At 36.1% G+C, this 27376-nt stretch overlaps 1 protein-coding gene across 1 annotated transcript in view; it reads right to left on the bottom strand.

Annotated features, from left to right (window-relative positions):
- ARIH1 (ariadne RBR E3 ubiquitin protein ligase 1) overlaps positions 1-27376 on the bottom strand; it is a 121511-nt gene that overhangs the window by 54086 nt on the left and 40049 nt on the right. The window contains exon 2 of the mRNA XM_049613825.1: positions 17895-17962. Coding sequence (XP_049469782.1) covers positions 17895-17962 — 68 coding nt within the window. The remainder of the gene's footprint in view (positions 1-17894; positions 17963-27376) is intronic.

Genomic DNA, 27376 nt, shown 5'->3' with positions numbered 1-27376 from the left:
AAAAAACGTTGAAAAAAAATTAAAAAAAAAAAAAAAAAAAGAAATATTGAAGCAAACAGTTCTCATTTAACTGTAGATGTGTTACTTTGATAAAAATTTAAATTTAAAAAAGGGCTCTTAAAGTAGAATGTGGTTTTTAAAGGTATTCTTTCAAAAGAAGGACTAAAATCGGAGATGACTGGCACACATATGAACCTCTACTAAGTAAAAAACTAAAACTTAGGGATAGAAAGGGATGGACTTCAGAATAGAAAATCTTTTCTTCTAAGGAAGACTTTTGGCCTTCATAAGAAAACAAATCTAATGAGGACTTATACATGTCTATAAGAACTTGCTTTAACAGTTTTGTCATTTGGGGTGCCTGGGTGGCTCAGTTGATTAAGTGTCCAACTTCAGCTCAGGTCACGATCTCATGGCTGGTGAGTTTGAGCCCCTGCATCAGGCTCTGTGCTGACAACTCAGAGCCTGAAGCCTGCTTCAGATTCTGTGTCTCCCTCTCTCTCTGCCCCTCCCCTACTTGTGCCTGCACTCTTTCTCTCAAAAAAAAAAACAAAACAAAACAAAAAAAAAAACATTAAAAAAAAAAAAAAAGTTTTGTGATTTGGGGTGCATGGGTGGCTCAGTCAGTTAAGCATCCGACTTTGGCTCAGTTCATGATCTCACAGTTCATGAGTCTCATGGTTCTGTCAGCACAGAGACCATTTCAGATTCTCTGTCATACCATGCCCCAGCCCCTCCCCTGCTCACACGCATGCACATGCGTGCTCACTCTCTCTCAAAAATAAACATTAATTAAAATTCTTTTTAAGTTTTGTGGGTTTTTTCCTGCTAATCTAATAATAAGTTTAGTTCTCATTGTAATATTAATGTGTTACATGTGGTTTAAAGCTGAATAAACATACTGGTCATGTATTTTTTTTAAATACTTTCTGAGACTTCTAAGACTGTTCTCCCACTGGGGAAAAACACCCTAACAAAAAAACAAAAACAAAAACAAAAACAAAAACAAAAAAAACCAGCATGATCCTGAGCTTGCTTACTGCTCAACAAAAAAACCACTCTGACAAAGAAGCTACTAAATAAGTTGCAGTACAAAAATCTCATTTTTTATTTAAATTCCAGTTAGTCAACATACAGTGTAGTATTAGTTTCAGGTGTACAGTATAGTGATTCAACAATTCCAAACATCACTTGGTGTTCATCACAAGTGTACTCCTTAATCCCCATCTCCTATTTAACCCATCCCTGCCTCACCTCCCCTCTGGAAACCACCAGTTTGTTCTATGTAGTTAAGTCATTTTGCGGTTTGCCTCTCTTTTTTTCCCTTTGCTTGTTTGTTTTATTTCTTAATTCCTTAGATGAGTAAAATCATACATTAATTGTCTTTCTCTGACTGACTTACTTTGCTTAGCATAATACTCTCTAGAGCTCTAACCATATTGTTGCAAATGGCAAGGTTTCATTCTTCTTTATATTATTGCATAATTTTTGAGAAACTTTCTGCCATTTGTTCCCTCATCCTTTATGCTTTCTGGTTCTGAGCCATGATGAAAGCAAGTATATTAAGAAACGAACTTCAGTGAAACAGATGTACGATAACTCTAGTCTTAAATTCACACAATTGTAACAGAAACACAATAATCTACGCCGTCTTTCCCAAAGGCTCCCATCTCCACTTATTACAGAAACATTTAAATATACAAAAGTCAAAAAAGAAGAGTAAATTGAACTCCCACATACCCATCATCCAGCTTTAACTATCAACAACATTTTGCTAATCTAAAGACTGTTATGAAGAATAAAATTTTGTTCTCACATGATTTATTTTTTTCTTAGATTTTATTTTTAAGTAAAATCTAAATTCAGTGAGGGGCTTAAACTCATGACCCAAAGACCAAGAGTCACATGCTCTACTAAGCCTGCCATATGCCTCACTCTCATATGAACTTTTAGGTAGATCTGAAACTATGGCTGACATTTTAAGAAGGTAATGATTATTCCCTTCACAGGTAGCTGTCCACATTCTCTGGCTCAATTAGGAGTATTTCAATTTACCAAATTCTTCTAACCTAAAGCCTCTGGAACTTCAAGAATGTTACAGTATCCAAAACTTTATAACTGATTTACACGTTTATTTGCTGTACCCCTCCACCGGAGGAAAAGTTGCAAAGCTTTTATTATTTTCTCAAAAGAGACTATGGCCCCCAAAATGACAAGAACCAGTATCATTATTTTTTTTTTAACTATTTTTTACTTCTGAGAAAACAAAGACAGTGGCTTCGGTGCCCTCTGTCCAAATATGTGCATGCAAGGGAAGTGTCTACAGCCTCTTCTCTACTCAGTGGTGCTTTCCTCCTGCTATACATGAGCAGCACAACTTAGATAAAATGAAATAAATTACTTGTGATTCATGCAATAGTGGATCTGATTCCAATTAAAGAGAAATATAAAAAATATATACAAAACATTTTGAATGATATCATTTTATAATTTTGCTCACAATGTTTCAATATATTTAATGCGAAGTCCTCAGGCTGTAAATGTTGAGAGCCTCTAGAACAAAAAAGTATATTTAAAATCCAACTATGCAGGGCGCCTGACTGGCTCAGTCAGAAGAGCATGTAACTCTTAATCTCAGGGTTGTGAGTTCGAGCCCCACACTGGGTGTAGAGATTACTTAAAAATAAAATCTTTAGGGGTGCCTGGGTGGCTCAGTCGGTTAAGCGTTCGACTTTGGCTCAGTCATGATCTCACGGTTCATGGGTTCAAGCCCTGTGTTGGGGCCCTGGGCTGGGCCCTGTGCTGATAGGTCAGAGCCTGGAGCCAGCTTAGGATTCTGTGTCGTCTTCTCTCTCTCCTCCTCCTCCTCCTCCCCTGCTTGTTTGCTTGCTCGCTTGCTCTCAAAAATAAACATACATTAAAAAAATAAAATCTTTAAGGGGAGCCTAGGTGGCTCAGTCAGTTAAGCATCTGAATTTGGCTCTGGTCATGATCTCATGGTTTGTGAGCCCCAATTCAGGCTCTCTGCTGTCAGCGCAGGGCCCGCTTTGGATCCTCTGTCTCCCTCTCTCTCTACCCCTGCCCACTAACTCTCTCAAAAATAAAAACATTTATAAAAAATAAAACCTTTAAAAACAAATAGAAAATAAATATAAGATCTAGCTATGCTAACACTAAAAGTAAGTCATCCAAATACTAAACAATAGGGTGCCTGGGTGGCTCAGTAGGTTACATGTGCTTTGGCTCAAGTCATGATCTGGCAGTTTGTGAGTTCAAGCCCCATGTTGGGCTCTGTGCTGCCAGTTCAGAGCCTGGAGCCTGCTTCGGATTCTGTGTTTCCTGCTCCCTCTCTGCCCCTCCTCTGCTCACGCTGTGTTCTCTCCCAAAAATAAACATTAAAAAAAAGGAAAAACAATATACAAGACAGTATATATGTAATATCCATTGTTACATAGTTCCTTTACATACTAAGCAACTATATTAGGAACTGTGCTGGTTTGTGGCAGTGTTAATGGCTCTGAAGGAAAAATATAGATAGTTACTTCAATCTGATATGCTAAGTATACAAGAGGTGGGAGGAGAATGCTAGGAAAGTATAGAAAATAGCAACTAACTTCAAGAAGTTAAAATGACTTAACAGTAAATGTGTTAAGAATTCAGAGATTAAGAGGATCCTAAGGGCATCATATAAATTGTATGTGATGTACAGAATTATACACAATGCCTGTGAGCACAACCTCAGAATGAAATATTATTGATGCTCTCTGAATCTGTATATAATATAGCTCTTGAGGAGACTGGGTCCTGAACAGTCAAAGGCAACCTAACAGAGTGTAGACGAATAAGTACAGACATACAGAATAGAGTGAGGGGTGCCTGGGTGGCTCAGTCGGTTAAGCATCCGACTTCAGCTCAGGTCATGATATCACGGTCCATGAGTTCAAGCCCCGCATCGGGCTCTGTGCTGACAGTTCAGAGCCTGGAGCCTGCTTCAGATTCTGTGTCTCCCTCTCTCTCTGACCCTCCCCATTCATGCTCTGTCTCTCTCTGTCTCAAAAATAAATAAACATTAAAAAAAAAATTAGAATAGAGTGAAAAGTATGGAAGGTTTTTAAAAGTCAGTATAGCTTTGATGTGGTAAGAACCACAAAGATAGTGGAAGTTGATAAAGTAAGTTCACATGGTCAAAGTTAAGTTTAGGACAGACGTGACAGTAGAGCCTAGGAAAGCAGTTGAGAAAACTGTCTTGGAAATATGTTGATTTACTTGTAGGTAACCAAAGGTACTATTAATCCTAAAACAATCCAAAAACAAACTGGACCTTCCCTTTTAAGGTTGTTCTTTTTCCTATGTGCGTGTGTTTTAAAATTATTTTTATTGTGAGATAACACAATTCTAGAAAAGTGCATAAATATCCATGAGCAGCTTACAAACTTATAATGCAAAGACCACAACCCAGGACAAGAACTAGAATAATGCAAATACTTCATAAACACTCCAAACATTCCTTCTCATTAACAAACTCCTCTTCACCGAGAGGTAATCATTATCCTGTTTTTCTTTATAGTTTTACTGCCTAAATATACATCCTTAAAACAATATGGCCTAGATTTGCTGGTTTTTGAATTGCATATAAACAAATTCATATAGGAGGTAAGTATTTAGAGGTTTTCCTTTCACTTAATATGATAATTTTGTGTTATATATATTTTTAATTTGAGAGAGAGAGAGAGAGAGAGAGAGAGAGAGAGAGAGAGAGAGAGAATATCTTAAGAAGGCTCCACTCTCAGTATAGAGCCTGATGCAGGGCTTGATCCCACAACCCTGGGATCATGGCCTGAGAGCCGAAATCAGCCAAAATCATTCAACTGACTGAGCCACCCAGGCGCCCTTCAAGATGACGGTTTTTAAGATTCATCTATACAGTCACTTGTAGCTCTAATTCATTTATTTTTCATTGTTGAATAGTTATTATATAAATATACCATAATTATCCATGTATCTATAGGCATTTGCGTTGTTTGTAGGTAGGAGTTGTTATGAATAATGCTGCTATGAGCACAGTTATGACTTTCAATTTAGATGTGCATATTTCTTTCTATTGGGTATATACCTGGGAGTGGAATTACTGGGTCAAAGATATGTGTGTAAATACTAAGAGAAAAAAAATAATAAAACTTATTTTTACCATCTTTCTAAAATCATTTAACAACTTATCTGTAGATTCCTTTGGATTTGCTATAGATGCAACTCATATAATCAGTGAATATGAACTGTTTATCATCTCCTTTACAACTGTGATACTTTTTTTATACTACTGGCTAGAATCTTCTTCAGTATTATGTAGAACAGAAGTGAAAATAATACATAGTCATGTCTTGAACTCTATCTGAAAGGGAAATCTTTTCAACATTTCAGCATGAACTATGATATCTCAACAGGTATTTTTACAGATTTACTACATTAAGAAAGTTCTCTTTTGTGCCTAGTTTGCTAATGGGTTCTTTTTTTAAATCAAGAATGAGGGGTGCCTGGGTGGCTCAGTCAGTTAAGTGTCTGACTCTTGATTTCAGCTCAGTTCATGATCTCATGGTTTGTGAGATAGATCAAGCCTGGTGTTGGGCTCTGAGCTGGCAGCACCAAGCCTGCTTGGGATTCTCTCCCTCTCTCTCTGCCCCCTCTCTCAAAATAAATGAGCTTTAAAAATAAATAAATAAGATCATGAATGATTACACTGATTTTTAGCAACTGCTCCTTTGCATCTATTGAGACTGTTTTTTTCCCATTAAAATTTGTTCAAGTGACCATATTGAATTGTTCCAGGTTAAACCAACCTAGGATTCCTGGGATCAACTGGAGTTGGCAAGGCTGGGTTATTATCCTTTTTATGTACTGCTGAATTCAATTTGCAAATATTTGGGGTTTTATTTTTTGCATCTATGTAAATGAGAGAAACTGGCAAGTAATATTTCTTTGGGTTTTGGAATCAAGGTTGTGACAGCCTTAAGAAGGTGGGTAATCCTCATTTTGTTTTCTAGAAGAATACAAGGTTAGAGAATATAAAGTTGGAGTTACTATTTCATTTAATGTTGGCAGAACTTCCAAATGTATCTATCTGGACTTACTTTTCTTCACAGAAAATTTCAGTTTATAGTGATAGCCCATATAGGTTTTCTATTTATTTCTTATGTCAATTTCAGTAAACTGGCATTTCTTAGCATTTATCCCTTTCAGTAAAATTTCAAATATTGACACAGTTATCTTATGAGGTTTTAATTCCTTTTAAATATCTGCAGGATTCAAAGTGACATTTTTTTAATGTTTATTTTTGAGAGAGAGAGAGAGAGAGAGAGCGCGCGCACTAGCGAGAGGAAGCATGCAAATGGGGTAAGGGCAGAGAGAGAGACAGAGGATCCGAAGTGAGCTCTGCACTGACAGCAGAGAGCCTAACACGGGGCTCAAGCTCATGAACCAGGAGATCATGACCTGAGCCGAAGTTGGACTCTTAACCAACTGAACCACCGAGGCACACCCTAAAGGGACATTCTTTTTCATTTCTGATATTAGTTATTTGTGCCTTTTTCTTCATTAATCTCAACGAGGTGTCAATGTTGTCAGTTTTTTTTTTTTAAATCTTTTGGTTTGATCCCCTTTACTATAGGTTTCTTTTCTATTTTATTAAATTCTGCTCTCTGTTATTTCTTCTTGTGATTTCTCTAAATTTATTATGTTGCTTGTTTTCTATCTTGATACATCTAGCTCATTACTTGAGACTCGAGATGAAAGCTTAGTTCACTGCTTTCCTTATATATGCATTTAAGGTTATACACTCTACTCTTGAGCACAACTTAGGCTGCATTCCCCAATTTTTTCCCTTAATATTCAAACAGTTGATTAAATAACAATTATTAATATTCAAAACTTCAACATTGACAGAACTTAAAATGTTGACTTAAAAAAATACAAAGGCTAGTTACAACATAAAGGTGTTTATATTAATTAAAAGATAGTACTGTTTATGAAAATATTTTCCATGAACACAGTATTCTAAATTGGCATTTACTATCTTTCAACATACTGAGGTATCCATCTTACTATCACTTCCACTGTTGCTGTTAAGAAGTCAGCTGTCCTCTAAAAGAATACATAATAGGGGCGCCTGGGTGGCTCAGTCAGTTGAGTGGCTGCCTTCGGCTCAGGTCACGATCTCGTGGTCCGTGAGTTCGAGCCCCGCGTCGGGCTCTGGGCTGATGGCTCGGAGCCTGGAGCCTGCTTCCGATTCTGTGTCTCCCTCTCTCTCTGCCCCTCCCCTGCTTGCTCTCTGTCTCTGTCTCTCTCTCAAAAATAATAAACATTAAAAAAAATAAAATAAAATAAAAAAAGAACACATAATGTATGCTTTCTATATTTTTTCTCTATATACATTATATATACACAAATCTTTGCTTTTTGAAAGTAATCTGCCTTGTATCTTATTGCTTTTATGACTATTTTTGCTGTTGTTTCTATAGTTGTACTATGATGTTTTAAAACGTGCATTTCCCCCCACCCAAAATATGGATTTTTTACCATATTTCATGAAATCTAAAATGTTTTGGTGCTGAAATTTCGTGATCTTACCAGAAAGTGATGAGGGGAAAATTTTCACATAACTCAATATTTCAATATTGTTGGACTGTAAAGTGCCATCAATTGAAAGATGTATTCAAATTTCAAACACATTAAAATATCTTAGAATCAATTAAATATTATTTATTATGCATGGGAACTGTTAGGTTTCTTAAATTCTGTGGCATGTTTTTCTTTTACCAATCTGGAAAATTATCAGCCATTATATCTTCATATATTGCCTCTGGGCCATTCTCTCCTAAAACTAAATGAGATCTTCTCATTATATCCTCTATGTTTCTTAACTTTCCTTCTGTATTTTCCATCTTTTAGTGTATGTACTTAATTTAGATAGTGGTTTGATCTTTTAGCAAACTAAACCTCTCGTTAGCTTTGTCCAATGTACTGTTAAAATTAATTCACTGAGTGAATTTTGCTTATTTTGTTATAGCTTGAGAGCTTAATGTTCTTTCCCCAGAAAAGATTTATATTTGCTTCTGTCAAGTGCCTGGATACATTAATAGTCTAGGACCATCTTAATCCATATTCAAGGCTTAAAGTTGTCTGGACCACCCAGATGACATGAATATTATCTTCAATCTTCAGAAGAGCTGGTTTACCTAATCCTCATTCTTCCAGAAATTCTTTTTTTGTTGTTTTTAGTTTACTTATTTATTTTGAGAGAGAGAGAGAGAGAGAGAGAGAGAGAAAACACACGCAGGGGAGGGGCAGAGACAAAGAATCTCAAGCAAGCTCTGCACTGTCAGTACAGAGCCTCTCACGGGACTCAAACCCACAAACTGCGAGAGCATGACCTAAGGAGAAATCAAGAGTCAGATGCTCAACCAAATGAGCCACCCAAGTGCCCCTACCTTATCCTCATGCCTAAGTGGGCCTAAGACTCTAACATTTTCCCCACTTACCCCCTCTCCCCAAGCAAAGGGCCAACAAAAATCACAGCTCAGTCTCTCAGCTACCTCTTCTAGATCAGAACATACTTCCAGGGCAAAGCAGACTGGAATGCTTGGCTCATCTCTCTAGATTTCCATATTCTCTTATTCCTATTTTACTAATTTTTTGATTTTTTTGATTCTTGTTTTTTAAATGTATTTATTTTTTGATTTTCTTAACTTTTAAGATGTTCCAATATCATACAGATTTCTCTATTGTAGTTAGTAGATAGAATGGTCCAAATTACCAGAAGTTTCCTAGAGCCTTGTATATTCTCTGTCACAGTTAAAACTCCCCCTGAACATCTCTTCCATCTATACTTTGCATTCAATTAACCATCACCATCCTAAGTCAAGCCAACATTTCCCTTTTACTTAGAATATTAAAATAGTTTTCCAATGGGTCATCCTGCTGATGGATAATCAGCTCATATTATCACCAATTTTTTTCCTGCACTAATGCCCTTTTATCACATTTCTCCATAAAACAACCTTCAAAGCTTTCCACTTAATAGGAATAAAAGGCCAAATTCATGCCCAGGTTCCCATGTCACCTGCCCTCCCAAGTCCAATCAAATGACATCTCATCAATAAATCCTTTCCTACCTGAGCCAGAAATAACCTTTTATGTATTCCCTTAAAACGTTATCTCTAAGTACCTTAAGGGTAAAAAATGGTGTATGACACACTGCTTTTTGATGTTCTTCATCACTCAATGTCTCCTACACAACTGATGTTCAAAAACATTCTTGAAATGTATGAAGTAGTAAGATAAGTAGCAAGACAGGGACAACACAGTAACTTCAGGTGAAGTCACTAATGGAGGAAATTGCTCCAAGTTCATTCAGCTAGGAGATGGTAGAGCAGAGATCCCATTAACCACTATAGTATATAGCAAGATGGTACATTTGCCTCTTTCCATACATGCTCCGCAATAACACTTAAACTGTTTAAATAGTAAAAAATCACAATAATATATAAGAGTGAAGAATGCCATCACAAAAGCCTGCTTTCTGATAAACCAAATTTATTTTCACATCCCAGAAGTTAACTGTGAAACAATGTATCATTAGTGATGCAGCTAATAAGGAAAGTTCCATACCATAATAAACATATAAGTGCTGGTTCTAGTACCTATTCACTAAATGGTGTTAATCCTTCAGAATGAAAACCGGAAAGTTATTTGCTACGTAGTCTGCACTGAAATCAGTCTTCAAGATTCTTTGATTACACCTGTCCATTAAAAGTAGTAAGTCAAAGACCACCTATATTTCCCCTCTCCTCAAAAATGCCAGTTAACTCATTAACACACACCTTATAGAGGAGATCCTGATTTTGTGTTATCAACTCTAAAGAAGTTTGACTTGGGGGTTATGTCTCTAGCTCCTGATATACTAATATCTGATTTACATGCATGTCATAATTTTCAGAAATTACATACATATTACAAAAAATAAAACCTACAAATGGTTGAATTACAATATTTACTAAATACTGACTACAGATTAGGAGTTCTGTTATGCACCAGCAATGAAAGACGAATAAGATAGTTTTTATGCCTAAACAACTCTAATGGAAGTGTTGAAATATTAAATCAAATACATTTAAAAATGCAACAGAAGAAGTGATTAATTTTTTGAGAAAAAAAGTCATCTTAGAAGTAAAGCTTAAGTTGGGTTTTAAAGAACAATTAGGAAAAAGGATAAAGAGAAAGGCATGTCAGGCATGGGCCAACGACAGTACAATTCCCAAAGTGCTCCCTAGGGCTTTACAGCTAAAAGCCTACGTAGATATCCACAGAAGCCCCATGTCAGACAAAGGAAACAGATGCAAGGTTGAGTCAACGCAAAAATGAATTTGGTGACATCTTAAAAGTTGTGTACTACTAAAGTGTAATATGAGAATAGAAATAAAGATACAGAAATAAAGAGAAAATAACAGAAAGGCAAACAGAAGCTGGCTTTTTAAATGTCTTGTCAGGGGAGGCGGGTGGGGAGAATGGGCAAAATAGGTGAAGGGGATTAAGAGGTACAAACTTCTAGTTATAGAACAGGTAAATCACAGAGATAAAAAGTACAGCAACAGGGAATACAGTCAACAATATTGTAATAACATTATATGGTGACATTATCATAATAAGCACTGAGTAATGTATACAATTATTGAATCACTACGCTACACACCTGAAACTAACATAACATTGTATTTAAACTATATTTCAATAGTAACAACAATTTTAAAAATCTAAAACAAAAAAAGCCTTGTCATAAAAAGAAAGGGAAAAAAACCAACTCATTTTCATAGTCTCTCCTGCTAAAGGATTCATGCCTACCAGGAGCTGGGTAACCTATAGTTTACAAAAAGCATAGTGCCTGAAGAAGACTCAATGAAGAATTCATTCTTTCAAAAGGGTAAGGATATATCCAGCTTTCAGAGGCTGAAAGAGCAGAAATATGAATTGTGATATCACATGCCCAATATGATGATATGAGCTGTGACGCCTGTGTCCAATGGCAACAGCATGTTCACTAAAACAGTTTGATGCTGTGATGTGGACACTTCCTGGACGCACAGCCTTCATGGAGGATTCGCAATCTTTAATGTTGTTTTCACTTATTCTCTTCAAGTTTGTTTAACAACTAAAAACCCTCAATGATAACAGGAATGGAAAAGGCTCAAGATATGACAGATGAAATAATGGAAGCAACATCCCACAAAAATTATGATAAAATCAAAGCCCAAATGGAAAGGTTAGCCTTCTAAAGAAGTAGAAGGGCAGATATAGTTGTTGCTGCACTTCTGATTCTCTGATTTGCTGTTCTGCTTTATCTGGAGAAGCAAAGGAAGAAATCTAGTGAACAGAAAAAATTCTATTTATGTAACAGAAGAGAAATTAATCTACAGAGTAAAAATGCAGAAGGCTGGGTAAGAAAGAAAATGGCAAAGGTCTGGAAAGCTGCTATGAGAGATAAAAGATGACACCAAAAAATATAAATCGTCCCTTCTCCATTAGCCCTTCCTCACCTTTACCAAAATGTATTTTTAAAAGGAATAAATTACTTGTTTTTAGGGTCAGGACAACTTTGTTTAAACCATGGACTAGACATCTGGGAGCAAAATAAGAAGAATTATTGGCAAGAATCTATTTATACCTCTATGGCTCTCACTAGACCATAAGATCCTCCTCCAGGGCAAGGACTAGGGCTCCCTAATGAATAAACAAACAAAAAATTGGTATGTTTGGTATATGGAAATGAAGAATGACAACAGAGAGGACAGAATTTAAAGTACTTCACAATTTCGACTAGGATAAGATTTACCTTTAAGTATGTCAAAATGAATAGAAAAGATACTTGAATATATTCTGTGTTACTAAGCGGGAAGTAAGATTTTTTTTAATGCTATGTAACAAAATTATTGGCCATATTGTCTAACCTATGATTCTGGGGAACCTAAACTGTTACAAGATTGACATACAAGCCATCTTCATTTTTATACTCAAAGACAGGAAGGTGCACAGTGTCACTGAAACTGTATTTCCTTACATTCTGGGTTTCTTTCTTTTCACTTTCCAAGGGTATTAAGGGAAGGTGAAGGAGAAGGCATGGAAAGGGGCCTAGGCATTGATGTTTTTTAAAGTTCTCAGGGATTCTAATGTGCAACCACTTTAACTAGTTTATCAGTTGATTCTTTGGGATTTCATAAATAGATGATTATACTGTCGACAAAATTTTCTCTTCCTTTTTTTAAATAAATGTTTTCCTACAAATGAGCGTTGGGGCATCTGGGTAGCTCAGTCAGTTGAGCATCTAACTCTTGATTTTGGCTCAGGTTACGATCTCACAGTTTATGGGTTCGAGCCCCGCACTGGGCTCTGCACTGACCGTGTAAAAACTTGGTTTCTCTCTCTCTGCCCCTCTTCTGATTGCTGCTGTCTGCTGTCTCTCTCTCAAAATAAATAAGCTTAAAAAAAAAGAGTGCTTATTTTCTGAATCAGTTATATTGTTATAAAATTTTTTTTTAACGTTTATTTATTTTTGAGACAGAGAGAGACAGAGCATGAGTGGGGGAGGGTCAGAGAGAAAGAGGGAGACACAGAATCTGAAACAGGCTCCAGGCTCTGCACTGTCAGCACAGAGCCTGAGGCAGGGCTCGAACTCACGGACCGCGAGATCATGACCTGAGCCAAAGTCGGACGCTTAACCGACTGAGCCACCCAGGCGCCCCGTTTATCTTGTTATTATAATGCTTTTCTGTGGTTACTGAAGAAAGTTCACAGCATACATAAAAGTATAAAGAAGAATCTAAAAATAACCCATAATCCTCCCATTCCCCAATCTTTATATCACTTAAGTTTCCATGTTTTATTTTACTTATCAGAACTTCCAGTTCATTTAAATGCTGGTAACAGCCAGTAACCTTGTTTGGTTTTAATGGACATCCTTCCAATGTTTCAAAATTAAGGATAATTCTGCTATTGATGATTAGTTGATATTCTTTATTAATACCTTCCTAGTTTGCTAGAAATTGTTTTTTCTTTCTTTCTTTCTCTCTCTCTCTCTCTTTCTTTTAATTTCAAGCCCGACATGGGGCTTGAACTCATGACTCTGAGATTTAAAAAAGTCAAATGCTCTACCGACTGAGCTAGCCGAGCGCCCCTACAAATTGTTTTCTTCTAACTCATGGGTAAATGCACAATGTATTAAATGCATTCCTAACATTTATTATAATTTCCTTTTGGTTTCCCTTTACTAACCTGTTTTAAATTAAATTAGTAAGTGCTATAGATGACTTTTCTCCCCAATGGTGACCTGTTTTTGCATTCCTAAGAGAAATCCTACTAGACCATTAATTCTTCCAATTTAACTGTTATTTTATTTATGAATTCAACAGCTATGTTCATAATAAAGACAGCTTTCCTATGCTGTCTTTGTCAAATTTTGTAACAAGGGTTATTCTGATTTGGCTAACAGGAATTAATAATGTCCTATCTTTTTCTATGTTCTGAAATAATTTTCAATAGAAACTGGCAGTTCCTTGATGGTTTATTAGATAGAACTTGACCATAAAATCATGTAGTGTTTTTTGGAGAAGTAGAGGGATCTTTTGGTATATTTACTACATTCTTCTGTGGTTATTTTTCTACTTCTTATGGAGCAATTTAAGTAATTTCCATTTCTAAGCTTTCAAATATATTGGTAAAAGTAGCATACAGTATTCAGTTATAACTTTGAAATATTTTTCCCATCTGTAATGGGAATTATTCCCAATGTTTATTTGTGCCCTCTTCCCTAGTCCCCATCACATTTACCAATAGTTTATTTCCTAACCCTTTTCAAAATAGCTTTAACTTTTTAAGAGCAATTTTAACTCACAGCAAAACTGAGGATTAAGTACAAAGCATTCCCATATACCCTTTACCCCCCCCCCCACACACACACACACAACCTGGTCCACTAGCAACATCTCACATTGGAGTGGCACATCTGATAGAATCAATGTACCTACATCAACACATCATTATCAAAGTCCATAGATTACATTAGGGTTCACTTTTGTGTTGTATGTACATCTTATGGGTTTGGAAAAATGTACAATGACATATACCCACCCTAACAGTTTCATACAGAGTAGTTTCATTGCCCTAAAAATCCTTTTTGCTCCACATATCCATCCTTCCCTTCCCCATCTCCTGGCAAGCACTGATCTTACTGGTCTCCACAGTTTTGCCTTTTCCAAAACGTCATATGGTTGGAATCATACAGTATGTAGCCTTTTCAGATTGGCTTCTTGCATTTAAGTTTTCTCCATGTCTTTTCATGACTTCATGGCTTATTTCTCTTTAGCATTAAATAATATTCAATTGTCTGGATGTATACCACAGTTTATTCATCCACCCACCAACTGAAGGACATCTGATTGCTTCCAAGTTTTAGCAATTATGAATATTCAAGTGCAGGTTTTTGTGTGGACGCAAGTTTTCAACTCATTTGGGTAAACACAAAAAGTGTGACTACTGGATCCTATGGTAAGAACATGCTTAGTTTTGTAAGAAACTGCCAAACAGGAAGCAGAGGGGCTATGCCATTTTGCATCCCCACCAGCAATGAGAGTTCTTGTTGCTCCACAACCTCATCAGTATTTAGTAGTGTCAGTGTTGTGGATTTTAGCTATTCTAATAGGTATGCAGTGGTATCTCATTTTAATTGGCAATGCCCTAATGATATATGATGTTGAGTATCTCTTCATATTAGCTTATTTAACATCTATATCCTCCTTACTGTGATGTCTATTCAGATTTTTGCCCATTTCAAACTTTTTTTTTTAATTGTTACTGAGTTTTAAGAGTTCTTTGTATATTTTGGTTAACAGTCTTTATCAGAGGTCTTTCACAAATATTTTCTTCAAGTCTGTGGTTTGCTTCTCATACTCTTGATATGTCCCTTTTAAAAAATCCATTTCAAAAAATATTTTTGTTTTATGTATTTTTGTTCCCTATTTCATTTATGTTGCTTTTATCTCTATCTATGCTGCTCTCTTTTTGTGGTTTTCTAAGTTCCTATTTCAAATGCTTAGTTTGTTTTCTACCTCTTTTTCTCTTATAAAGATACAAAGCCTATAAATTCTCCTGTATCTCTTCAGCCATATCCTCCTATATTTGTACTTTCACTGTGTAGTTATAATCATTTTTGGATAATAATTATTTGAAAGTATGAAAATAAAACGCATATCAATTTTTACTGGAATTCATGATAGCCTAAATTTGACCAATTTGAAAATAATATACTCTGAAATGTACCAAATACCAATACATATTTTAAATCCTCTCTGTTTACTGAAGAACAGTCTAGAAGAAAACACATTATTTTAAGAAAAGTTATGTGCCAAGGGAGATATGGGAAACTGAGGAGCCTCAAAACAAGAATAAAGTTATTAAATAAGTTGGATACTGTTGAAATAAACAATTTAAGATGGCTAAATAGCAGAATGGGTACAAAAAGAAAAGCAAGTTAGTGAAATAAATAAAGATAAACCTGAGGAACTTCACACACCAGAGTAGAAAGACAAAGATGACAAGCACAGAAGAAACATTTTGAAAAAAGTTAAACTTCAAACGAAGATCCAGAAATTTCAACATGTGACTAACAGGAATTCCAGAAAGCATCAGGAGAATATAAAAAAGATAATACTAAAGAAATAATAGCCAGGAATTTCCCCAAACCAAAAAAATTAGTTCTCAGACTTAAAGGTCCCAACTGGACATGCTTTCAAAATCTACAAAATTTCAGAATATTAAAAGATTCTCTTAGAGCCCTTAAAAATTTAGCACATATGAAATGATTTAAATGACTAAAGATATATTCTGGAGAGAAAAAGGATAAATTTGGAGAAAATAGCAGGATGCAAGAAACTAATCAGCCAAAACAAACAAACACCAGTTAAATATATGAGAGCAAAATTGCCTGTAAAGGTGGCCACTAGAAAAACTGAAATAAAATGAGTAACTCTGAAACTACGGGGGGGGGGGACGACTTGATCAAACCAATAAAATAAACAAATAGAAAACAAAATAAATATAAAGCACATCTTACATGGGAGTAATTATATCTAAAAGTGTGTCAGTGCTAATATCAAACATAGAGTATAATGTGAAACTCATTAAATGAGAAAAAGATACTGGATATTCATTTTAAAACACTATTTAAAGATATTATAAATATCCAATAACATATCTTCAGAATATATAAAAAACTGAAATTACAAAAAGGAACTGAAGAGTTCACACACACAGAAGTTTCCAAGAAGCTGCCTACTTTTTAATTCATACTTACCACATGTAAGTACAGTATTTAATTGAAAAATGCTTTCAGCAGTATCAATAGTGTTACAGGAGAAAATTCAGAATGTCTTTGGAGAAATAAGAAACTGTAAGTCTCATTCACTAGAAGATCAGATGTAAATAATGAAAACTCCTTTTCCAAATAGAAGTGTCATAAAATAAGTCAGAAAACAAATGTTTCCAAAGTTAAAAAATACCACTGACTTCAAAAAGGGTAGTCAGACCCAGCAGGACAGTGCAGGCAATCACACTGAGGAGGCATTTTATTCTTCATGAACCCTGGGAAAGCTATATAGCATATGTTGAAGAACATAAGCAATTCTGGAGTCCAATAAACCTGAAGTAGGAGTGCTAACTCCTTGTGTTACAAAACTGAGATAAATATACTAAGCCCTAAACCTTAGTTTTTGTATCAGTTAAGTGGAGATAATAGTTTCTAGCCCCTTAATAAAGCTATAAGAAGGATTAAATGAAATAATGCCTGGCACAAAGGGCTCAATAATTGATAACTATTATTTGTTACCATTAAATTGTAGTTGGGGCACAAGATGTGAGAAAGTGAGTAATGTTCTTATTTATTATCTGTTTTGCAAAATTCTTTCAATTTTAAAATCAAATGGGAAATACTTTCCATTTATTTATCATAATATCTGGGTTCTCAATTCCCAACAACTAGTTGTAATTTTTTATTAAAATTAGGATTGTTAATTTTAAACCGAAGAATATGGCTGATAGAATAAATACAAGCTTTCACCCTACCACCTTAACAAGTGCTAATTTACAATCCAAGGAAGAAAAAAAGATTAAGAATGGCATTAATATTGTCCTTCTCTAGTCCCTGCAATTTCCTCCCTTCTAGAACCAGAAACATTTTCAGAGAGAAAATATAAAAAATACTCACTGGAATATAATCTTGCCTGAAACCAGAGAAAGAGTCCAAACAGCTATTTTGATGGTCAGGATACCCTGAGCAACTTCTTCATTTTTACTGAATAAAGGTCATTAATATGCTTAACATAGATATAAAGTTTTATGGACAAGAAATTTTTAATTAATGGAAGATATAAATTATGTTTGAAGGCTGTGTCAAGGGCTTTTTAAAATGTGTTTTCTTTTCTTTTATTATTTTAAATAGGCTCCATACCCAATGTGAGGTTTGAACTCAGGAACCTGAGATCAAGAGCCACAAGCTCCACTGAATGAGCCAGCCAGGTGCCCCCTAAGAGGTTTTTTAAAACTCATTTTTAGTTCTCAGTACTCAAGAGGATGTAATTTAGAAGATACTGAAGGAGAGCCCCCTCACCTCCATAATAAAAGAAGGAACAATGAGCCTAAGTTCCCTAACACTAAGTTTACTGTAAAATTTACACAAGGAATGCAAGAAATTAAAGCACATACTGGTATATAAATCAATTCCTTATCTGCTTCTTATAAATTCAGTTCGACAGGCTTTCTGTGTTATTTGTAAGTACAAAGCTGACAGTATAGTTCCTTACCTTTCCATTAGCTTCTCTTTATCCCAATTGAAGTGGCTAAGGAGTATTCTTGTGATAGTTGCTGGATTCTAAAGAAGGGGGGAAAAAAAGTTATTTTAAGGTAATAGTACTTAAGTGAATTTTTAGGTTGAATTTAAATTTCACCCCACCCAAATTTCCTTTCCTAAGATATTTCTTTGTTCTACAAAGAAAATATAAAATTTAATTGTAATATCAAAGCAATTTAAAAATAGTTTGCCATACTAATTTGTCAGGTTTCTATGGGATTCTAAAGCAGAATTCAAAATAAGCCAAAAAGAAATTGAAAATTTACTGTATTAAATCAAGCACTAATTAAAATTCACTGATTTTTGCAATTAAGATTTAGCAGACTGTCACACTGTTAATTGACAAAATTTCTATTCAATAAAATTTCTAACACCTTGAGTAGAAACCATTTATAAGTCAGAAAGTCCTTCAGAGATATTTAATGAAAAAGACAAAATATCTGTACTGTGTAATAATTTAGAGAATATAATCCAAGGATGCTGTTTCATTTCTGAAAAGAAAGGCTAACACCATGAAATAAACCCAAAATTTACTGTCCTATTGTTTAATGCTGTCATTTATTTTTATTAACATTTATTTCCATTTCTCATGAAACTAGTCAGGTTACTATTTGGGTACAGAATTTTAACTTAAAACTCTAGTTACAATGTCAGAGGTGTAACTCAAACCTCAATCTGTTTGTTTGTAGGTCACAGTACAATTTTATTACATCAAGTAACATTTCAAAAAGAATCTCTGTATAAAATTATTTTGTGTCACCATAGTTAGACCAGAGTTTTAGTTAGCCACTAATTTAATTAAAAAGTAATCTTGTATAAAAATATTGTCATGAAAGAAATCTGTACCAATTATTCTCAACAATACCATTTGTCACAGAGAAATTCACATAACATTCAATACCCTCCAAAAACGCCAAAGATGCAGACATGGTAACTCTCTCATTCACCCACTCTAGGCACATTTTGCTAATCCATTTAGGTACTCCTTGCTTCTTGGGTCCAGACTCCTCCAGAATCCTCCTTTAAACACAGCATTTAACAGACTCCACCACTTTACAAGAGTTAATATGGGGGGGGGGGGGAACCTATTAACTGATCCTATGTTATGTTTGTTTGTACAGAATATGCATTGTTGTGTCCAGCTCTCTCAGAAATGTGATCCAACAATTTATTAACTTCCCCCCCCTCCAAAAAAAACCCAACTCAACTCTTGTTTGGAAACAGGTTTCCACAATAGGATTTGCCTACAATTAAAACAGTTATTTATTTAGGTTTAGACATATGAAAAATAAAAGCGGTAATCCTATCAATTGGGAGAATGAAGTCTAGAAGTGCCGATGAGAACTGTGTGACTGTAATTTTGTGGCACCCAATATACTGTATTCTCTGCCACTAGACAGAATGCTTAGAGAAAAATGTTTCAGGAGGTGTTGAGTCTTGACTTGCAAACAGAAAAAAGGGAGAGGGGAACAAATGCCCTCTCTGACTTGATGTTGCAATAGTGTCTTTTCTGTGCTTGAGTTTCAATATCAGAAACTTCTATCCAGAGGTTCCCAAACCTATTACTGATTCATCCAAAATTACTATGGAAAGTTCTGTTAAAACACAGATCCCCGGGTTCCACCTCCATAGTTCTACTTAATAGGTTTGGGGCAGGACAGGACCAAATGTGCTCATGATCCAAGGGACTCAGAAAATTAGACCAGCAGTTCCCTAGGGAAGAAAACATGACAACTTTTCTATTTTTTTAGCTCATCCTTCAAAAATTCCTGTGTAGGTGTGTATGTGTTTGTTTAATAATGTGTGTATTATATTAAAGGTACATGCTCAAAAGTTTTTCCCAAAAGGACAGACTAAAAAAATTCATCTAAACCACAGTGGCGTGATAATGCCAAAATACCTGTATTCTGCGAGGGTCTATGCTATGGGACGGGAAATATTTCACAATACTAACTAATAATTTTTGGTTCACTATTTCAGTGTAGGTGGCTCAGATCATTTATGTGCACTACATATAAGGAAAGGTAATGGGGGAATAACATATAATGTGAATCTACTGTATGTGAGGCCCTGTAGAAGGTACTTTATATACCTCATTTAATTCTCAAAGCTCTAAGGTAAATATACTTATCTGCCATTTTAAATATGCAAAAACTATGATTAGAATCTTTGGAGATTATAAAAATTACCCAATATTATCCAGTTAAGTGGAATAGTTGTGACTTCTAGCCTAAGACAATCTGAATCTAATATTCTTTCAGTTATTCCATGTAATAGAACCTAAAGGAACATTAAAGATATCATTTACTAGTCATATGTCTATGACTATCTGTGCTGACAGTACAGAGCCCAGAGGCTGCTTCAGATTCTGTGTCTCACTCCCTCTCTGCCCTTCCTCCCTTGCTCACGCTCTGTCTCTGTCTCAAAAATAAACATTTAAAAGTTTTTTTTAAAAATGGGTATATTTAGTCATATAGTTATACATCAGTAATGTTAATTTATTTAAAAACAAAACAGTCTGACTTCTGGTCCTGGCCAAGATGGAATAATAAGCTCACTATAGCATCTCTCTCTCCCCCCCACTGATTACAACTAAAAATTGGACAAAATACTCTTAAAATTAAACAATAGCAAGCAGATTGGGGAGGGAAGTGAAGAACAAATAAGGTGGTGGTGAATATCCTGTTTGTTTTTTAACCTTTACTTCCTGGCTTTGACCCATGGGTGGGCCAAATAGAGAAACTGTATAGCAGGCATGAGCATCTAACACTAAGAGGATTGCATCATTTTCGCTAGAGGGTTATGGCAAAAGGCTACCACTAAGGTAGGGAGAATACTTTTTTTTTTCCTTCTTTTGTTTCTCTAGGTCCTGCCCTGAGGCCTGCTGCAACCATGAGACTCCACTGCTCCAGAATGACAAGAGAAACCTACTGCTCTGAACAGAAGAATAAGGAAGAGGGCCCTGAAAGGGGGGAGGGGGAGTGGAAATCCCTATTCTTTTCTTTTTTCTCTTGCCACTTCATCTCAAGGCACAGGTAAGAAACTAAAAGCTAGAGAACTCCAAGCTTCAGGCTAGAGGAATGAAGGGCCTCTGGGAGTCAACAGTGTAGGGGAAATCACTGAGAAGAGAAAGATGGAGCAGTGATCCTTAAATCTGCAAATGAACCAAGTCCTGGGCTCAATTACAAGCTATGTATATGTGGAACATGGAAATTACAGGAGAGGCTTTTAGAATAGAGCTATGGTGCATTATGGTATATATAACTGCCCAAGTCCTGGATCAACCTAAGTGGGAAAGGGAGGGGCAAACTCAACACAGCAAGGGCTTTGAAAACTGAACAGATAATGGAAAAACTGCCCATATAAACTGAGAAAGAATATGCAGTCATAACCCAATTGGACTTACCTCTTTACTAGAACAAATAAAAAATCCTCAGCTCCCTAAAGGATTTTAACAGGATGCAGAATCTCACAACAAAATATTCAAAATACCCAGGATAGAATACAAAAGTTAACAGACATAGCAAGAACAACAAAAATGTGACCAATTCTCAAGGGAGAAGACAACTAATAGATGCTAACCCCAAGATGACCCAAATATTTGAAATACCAAAGCCTTTAAATTTTTTTATGTTTATGTATTTATTTAGAAAAAGAGAGCAAGAGCAGGGGAGGGGCACAGAGAGAAGGGGAGAGAGAGAATCCCAAGCAGGTTCCATGTTCCGTACCAAGCCCGATGTGGGGCTCGATCCCATGACCTTGAGATGATGATCGGAGCCGAAATTAAGAGTTGGGTGGTCAACCGAGTGAGCCACCCAGGCACCCCAGAAATACCAAAGACTTTTAAAGCAGCTATTAAAAACATGATCCATTAGGTAAGAATGGACACCTTAAAATGATGAACCAAATTCTCAGGAAAGAAATGTAAGTTATAAAAAAAGAACCAAATGGAAAGTTTAGAACTAAAAAACTAAAGTTTACTGGATAGGCTCAAAAGCAGAAAGGAGATGACAGAGAAATCACTGAAACTGATATATCAGTAAGAGTTATAGAAATTTAACAACAGAAAAACTAATTTAAAAAAAAAAAAAAAAAAAAAAGAATAGTCTCCAGGTACCTGGGAGGCTCAGTTGGCTGAGTGTCCGACTCTTAATTTCAGCTCAGGTTCTGGTCCCAAGGTCATGGGATTGAACCTTGTATGGCGCTTCAGGCTGAGCGTGAAGCATTTTTTAAAAGAACTGTCTCTCAGGGTCCTGTGGGGTAATATCAAAAGTTGTCAGCCTAGAATTCTATATTCAGGGAAAGTCAAGTTCAGGATTGAAGACAAAGATATTCTCAGACAAAAGAAAACTGAGAACTCACTGTCAGGAGACCTGTTCTAAATGAAATGCTAAAGTTCCTCAGGTGCAAGGGAAATGTTACACTGTGTTAACTGGAATTTAAATAAAAACCTGAAAATAAAGTGTTATTATTAAGAAGAGAGGAGGGGAGGGAAGGAAAGAATACCACCTGATCTCAAAACATACTATAAAGCTCCAGTACTGGCAAAAGGATAGACATAACAATCAAAGGAACAGAAGCCAGAAATAGATCCATACAAATATGGCAAAATGAGCTTTTGCAAAGGTGCTAAAACAATTCAAAGGGTCGGGGGATTGGGGGGGAACCTTTTCAAAATAACCAATCCTACACTGATTAAGACATCCTATAGGGGCACATGGGTGGCTCAGTCAGTTAAGCTTCCAACTTCAGCTCAGGTCATGATCTCACAGTTCACTCAGGCTCTGTGCTGACAGCTCAAAGCCTGGAGCCTGCTTCGGTTTCTGCGTCTCCCTCTCTTTCTCTGCCCCTCCCTCACTCACGCTCTGTCTCTCTCAAAAATAAATAAACATTAAGACATCTATTTCTTTTTAATCAACTGTAACCTATACCTTAAAGACTTTACACAAAATTAATAATGGATCAGACCCAAATGTAAATCATAAGACTATGTAACTTCTAGGCGAAAATCTTTGTGGTCTTGGTTTGGGCAAATAGTTCTTAGATAACAAAAGCACAATCCATAAGAAAAACTGATAAACTGGGGGTGTATGGGTGGCCTGTTAAGTGTCCGACTTTGGGTCAGGTCATGATTACGGCTCGTGGGTTCAAACCCCATGTCAGGCTCTGTGCTGACAGCTCAGAGCCTGGAGCCTGCATCTGATTCTGTCTCCCTCTCTCTCAAAAAGAATAAATAAACAATAAAAAAAATTAAAAAAAGAAAAACTGATAAACTGGAATTCACTAAAATGGAAAGAACACTGTTAATAAAATGGAAAGACAGGCCAGAGGCTAGGTGAAAATATATGCAAATCATATTTAACAAAAAACTTGTATTTAGAACACATATATTTTAAAAATCTCCCGAAACCTAATAAAACAAAAGCCCAATTTTAAAAGTAGGTAAAAGATTTGAACACTTTACCAAAGAAAATCTACACAGAGACACGAAAAAGAGTAAGAAAAGATGCTGAACATTATTAGTTATTTGGAACACAGGAATTGAAGCCACAATGTCACCACCATAAGCCTACTAGAATATGTGTGGGGAGAGAAGGAACCTATCAGACAATACAAAGTACTGCAGAGGATGTGGTACAACTGGAACTTTCATACACTGCTGATGGGAATGCATAATAATACAGCCAACAAGAAAATATTTAACAATTTCTTATAAGGTTAAACACATACTTACTACAACCTCAAAATCTCATTAGGAATTTACCCTGAAACTTATGTTCGCCCAAAATCCTATATAAGGAGGTTTACAACACTTCATTAGTACCTGGCAAAAACTGGAAACAGTCCAAATGTTCCACAACTGGGGAATGGATCCAACAAACTGGTAATGGAATATTACTCAGCAATAAAAAGAACTATGGCTATATATATAACAACATGAAAGAATCTCAAATGCAAATTCTAGGTGAAAGAAGCCATATTCAAGAGGTTACATATTGTATGATTCCACTTATATGACACCGTGGAAAAAGTAAAACTACAGGATTGCATATAAATCCCTGGTTGCCAGGAATTAAGGGTGGGGGAGGGTTTGAAAGAACAGGGTAGAAGGAAGGAATTTTTTAGAGGGCCACTATGGAACTGTTCTGTGTGTAGATTGTAGTAGTGGATACACAACTCCAGACACTGGTCAAAATTCATGGAACTGTACACCAAAAGTATAAATTTTATGTAAATTAAAATATAATTTTTAAATATTAAGTGTAAAAGTTTTTAACCTACACTGGAGCACCTATAATGGAGTTGTGGCTGTTTAAGGTACAATACGTGTCGGGGTACCTGGGTGGCTCGGTAGGTAAAAAGTTTGACTCTGAATCTTGGCTCAGATCTTGGATCTTAGGGGTGGGTTGTTAATTCAAGGCCTGTGTTGGGTTCTGTACTGGGTGTGAAGCCTACGTAAGAAAATGAGGCAGGGGTAGGGGGGAAGAATGGGGCACCTAAATGGCTCAGTTAGTTAAAGCATCTGACTCTTGATTTTGGCTCAGGTCATGATCTCAACAGTTCGTGAGATCGAGCCCTACTATCAGTGCAGAGCCTGCTTGGGATTTTCTCTCTTCCTCTGCTTTTTCCCCATTCTCCCTCAAAATAAAATAAACATTTAAAAAGAAAATGGGCAGCCACCCTGGAAAACAGTATGGAGGTTCCTCAAAAAATTAAAAATAAAACTACCCTACGACCCAGCAATTGCACTACTAGGTATTTATCCAAGGGATACAGGTGTGCTGTTTCGAAGGGACACATGCACCCCCATGTTTATAGCAGCACTATCGACAATAGCCATAGTATGGAAAGAGCTCAAATGTCCCTCGATGGATGAATGGATAAAGAAGATGTATATATATGTATGTATACACACACACACACACACACACACACACACACAATGGAGTATTACTCAGCAATCAGAAAGAATGAAATCTTGCCATTTGCAACTACGTAAATGGAACTGGAGGGTATTATGCTAAGTGAAATTAGTCAGAGAAAGACAAAAATCATGTGACTTCACTCATATGAGGACTTTAAGAGACAGAACAGATGAACATAAGGGAAGGGAAACAAAAATAATATAAAAACGGCGGGGGGTGGGGGACAAAACAGAAGAGACTCATAAATATGGAGAACAAACTGAGGGTTACTGGAGGGGTTGTGGGAGGGGGGATGGACTAAATGGGTAAGGGGCACTAAGGGATCTACTCCTGAAATCATTGTCGCACTATATGCTAATTTGGATGTAAATTAAAAAAAATAAAAAATAAAACAAGTTAATAAATAAAAAAAAGAAAGTACAAGTGTCAAAAGAACAATGCTGAATAGAACACAAACATGAAATTATTCAGTGCCAGGCACTTTATATACATTATTATTTGATTTAGTCATCACATTGATACTTTATATAAGGTAGGCATTATTCACATTTTACAGATAAGGTTAGAGAGGTTAAGTGACTTGACCCAAGATGAAACAGATTAATAGGATCTGAATATTAGGAAAAATTTATAAAAATGTATGCTTATAGTACCACCCTTAAAAGATTCTGATTTAAATGCTTTAGGCTGGGGACTAATAAAAGGAGAGAAATCACCTATGCATGCTACCAAAATTCTTGATTAGTTGTGTAGAACATCAATTCAAGCTCTTGGTTGAAATAACTCTTCATCCTATTCTTACTGGCGTTCCTTTTTTTTTTTTTTTTTAAAGATATAAACAAAGCAAGAAAAGACCTAACACAATCTGAAATCTCATATATTCTCTAGCTGTAAACTCTAAAACAATGGTCCCTCATTTGGGCTATGTATTAAAATCTCCCTAGGAACTCTAAAAATATCAATACTTAAACTTCACCAGAGCAATTCTGATTCAATTATCTGGAGTGGACATGGGTATGTGAATTTCTTACTCAAATTTTTTTTACCTAAAATTCCCCAGATGATAGTAATATGCAGACAGAATTAGGAACTACTGCTCTAAATAGTTTCCAACTGTGAGAGCTCTGAAAGAGTATACATTTAGAACTCTAATATGAACACAGAAGTGTAATACTGTAGTAATTTGAAGAAAATTACATTCTAAGGTGATAGCAAGTGTTTGCTTTGAAAGTATCTACAAAGTTCTGCTTTTGCACTTTTTTAAACTTTATTTATTTTTTGAGAGAGAGAGAGCATGCAAAATCAGGGGAGGGGCAGACAGAGAGAGGGAGAGAAAGAATTTCAAGTAGGCTCCGTGCCATCAGTGCAGAGCCTGGCTCGGAGCTCAATCTCACGGATCTGTGAGATCATGACCTGAGCCAAAATCAAGAGTGGGACGCTTACAGGACTGAGCCACCCAGGCACCCCCGGCTTTTGCCCTGAAAAGTAAATCTGAACATGCCAACTGTCCCAGCTGAGGCCTTAATATCAATGCACTATCATCCTCCATTCTTTGATCAAGTGGTTCTCAATGTGGGTAGCATTTTAGAATCATCTGAGGAACTTTCAAATACCTGTATTGGGCCACACCCCACAACAAATACATCATCGGACGAGTGTAAGGAAAGAACCCGTGCATTACCATTTTTTGAAAGCTCATTGGCAATTCCATTACACAGCCAAGATGAAGAACCACAATTCTAGTTGTACACATGAATGCAGAGCCTACATTTAAAAGAATGTGACAGATCTCCTAGTAGACTCAATCAAGTTACTGAGTAACATTCCAATGATTAGTATTGTGGGGAGGCAACTATTTTTTGACATTAGACGTTTGACTTCGGCTCAGGTCATGATCTTGCAGTTTGTGAGTTCGAGCCCCACATCGGGCTCTGTGCTGACAGCTCAGAGCCTGGAGCCTGCTTTGGATCCTTTGTCTCCTTCTCTCTCTGCCCCTCCCCCACTTGTGCTCCATCTCTGTCTCAAAAATAAATAAATGTAATCAAAAAAAATTTTTTTAAAAAGGGAAAGCTCAATATTAAATGAATGGGTTTTATAATATAATAGTCTAGGATGAAGCAGCAAGAAGACACTTTTTCAGCCCAATTAACATACACAGAAAGGCCTCAAAGTATAGCTTTTCATCTATCTCATAATTTGATCTGAAATGAAATTAAACAAGTTATACACTCCATCTCAAAACTCAGTTTGACAATTTTCCTACAAAAGAATGGGCTCATAAAAAAGAATGAAATCTTGCTGTTTGCAACAACATGGATGGATCTAGAGAGTACCATCCTAAGTGAAATTAAGTCCGTCAGAGAAAGACAAATATCATATGATTTCACTCATATGTGGAATTTAAGAAACAAAACAAATGAGCAAAGGGGAAAAAAAGACAGGCAAACCAAAAACAAACTCTTAACTAGAGGGAACTAATGGTTGCCAAAGGGAAGGTGGGAGGGAGATG

Source organism: Panthera uncia (genome assembly GCF_023721935.1).
Source record: "Panthera uncia isolate 11264 chromosome B3 unlocalized genomic scaffold, Puncia_PCG_1.0 HiC_scaffold_1, whole genome shotgun sequence".
Lineage (NCBI taxonomy): Eukaryota > Metazoa > Chordata > Mammalia > Carnivora > Felidae > Panthera > Panthera uncia.
This window is presented reverse-complemented; position numbering and strand designations above follow the sequence as displayed.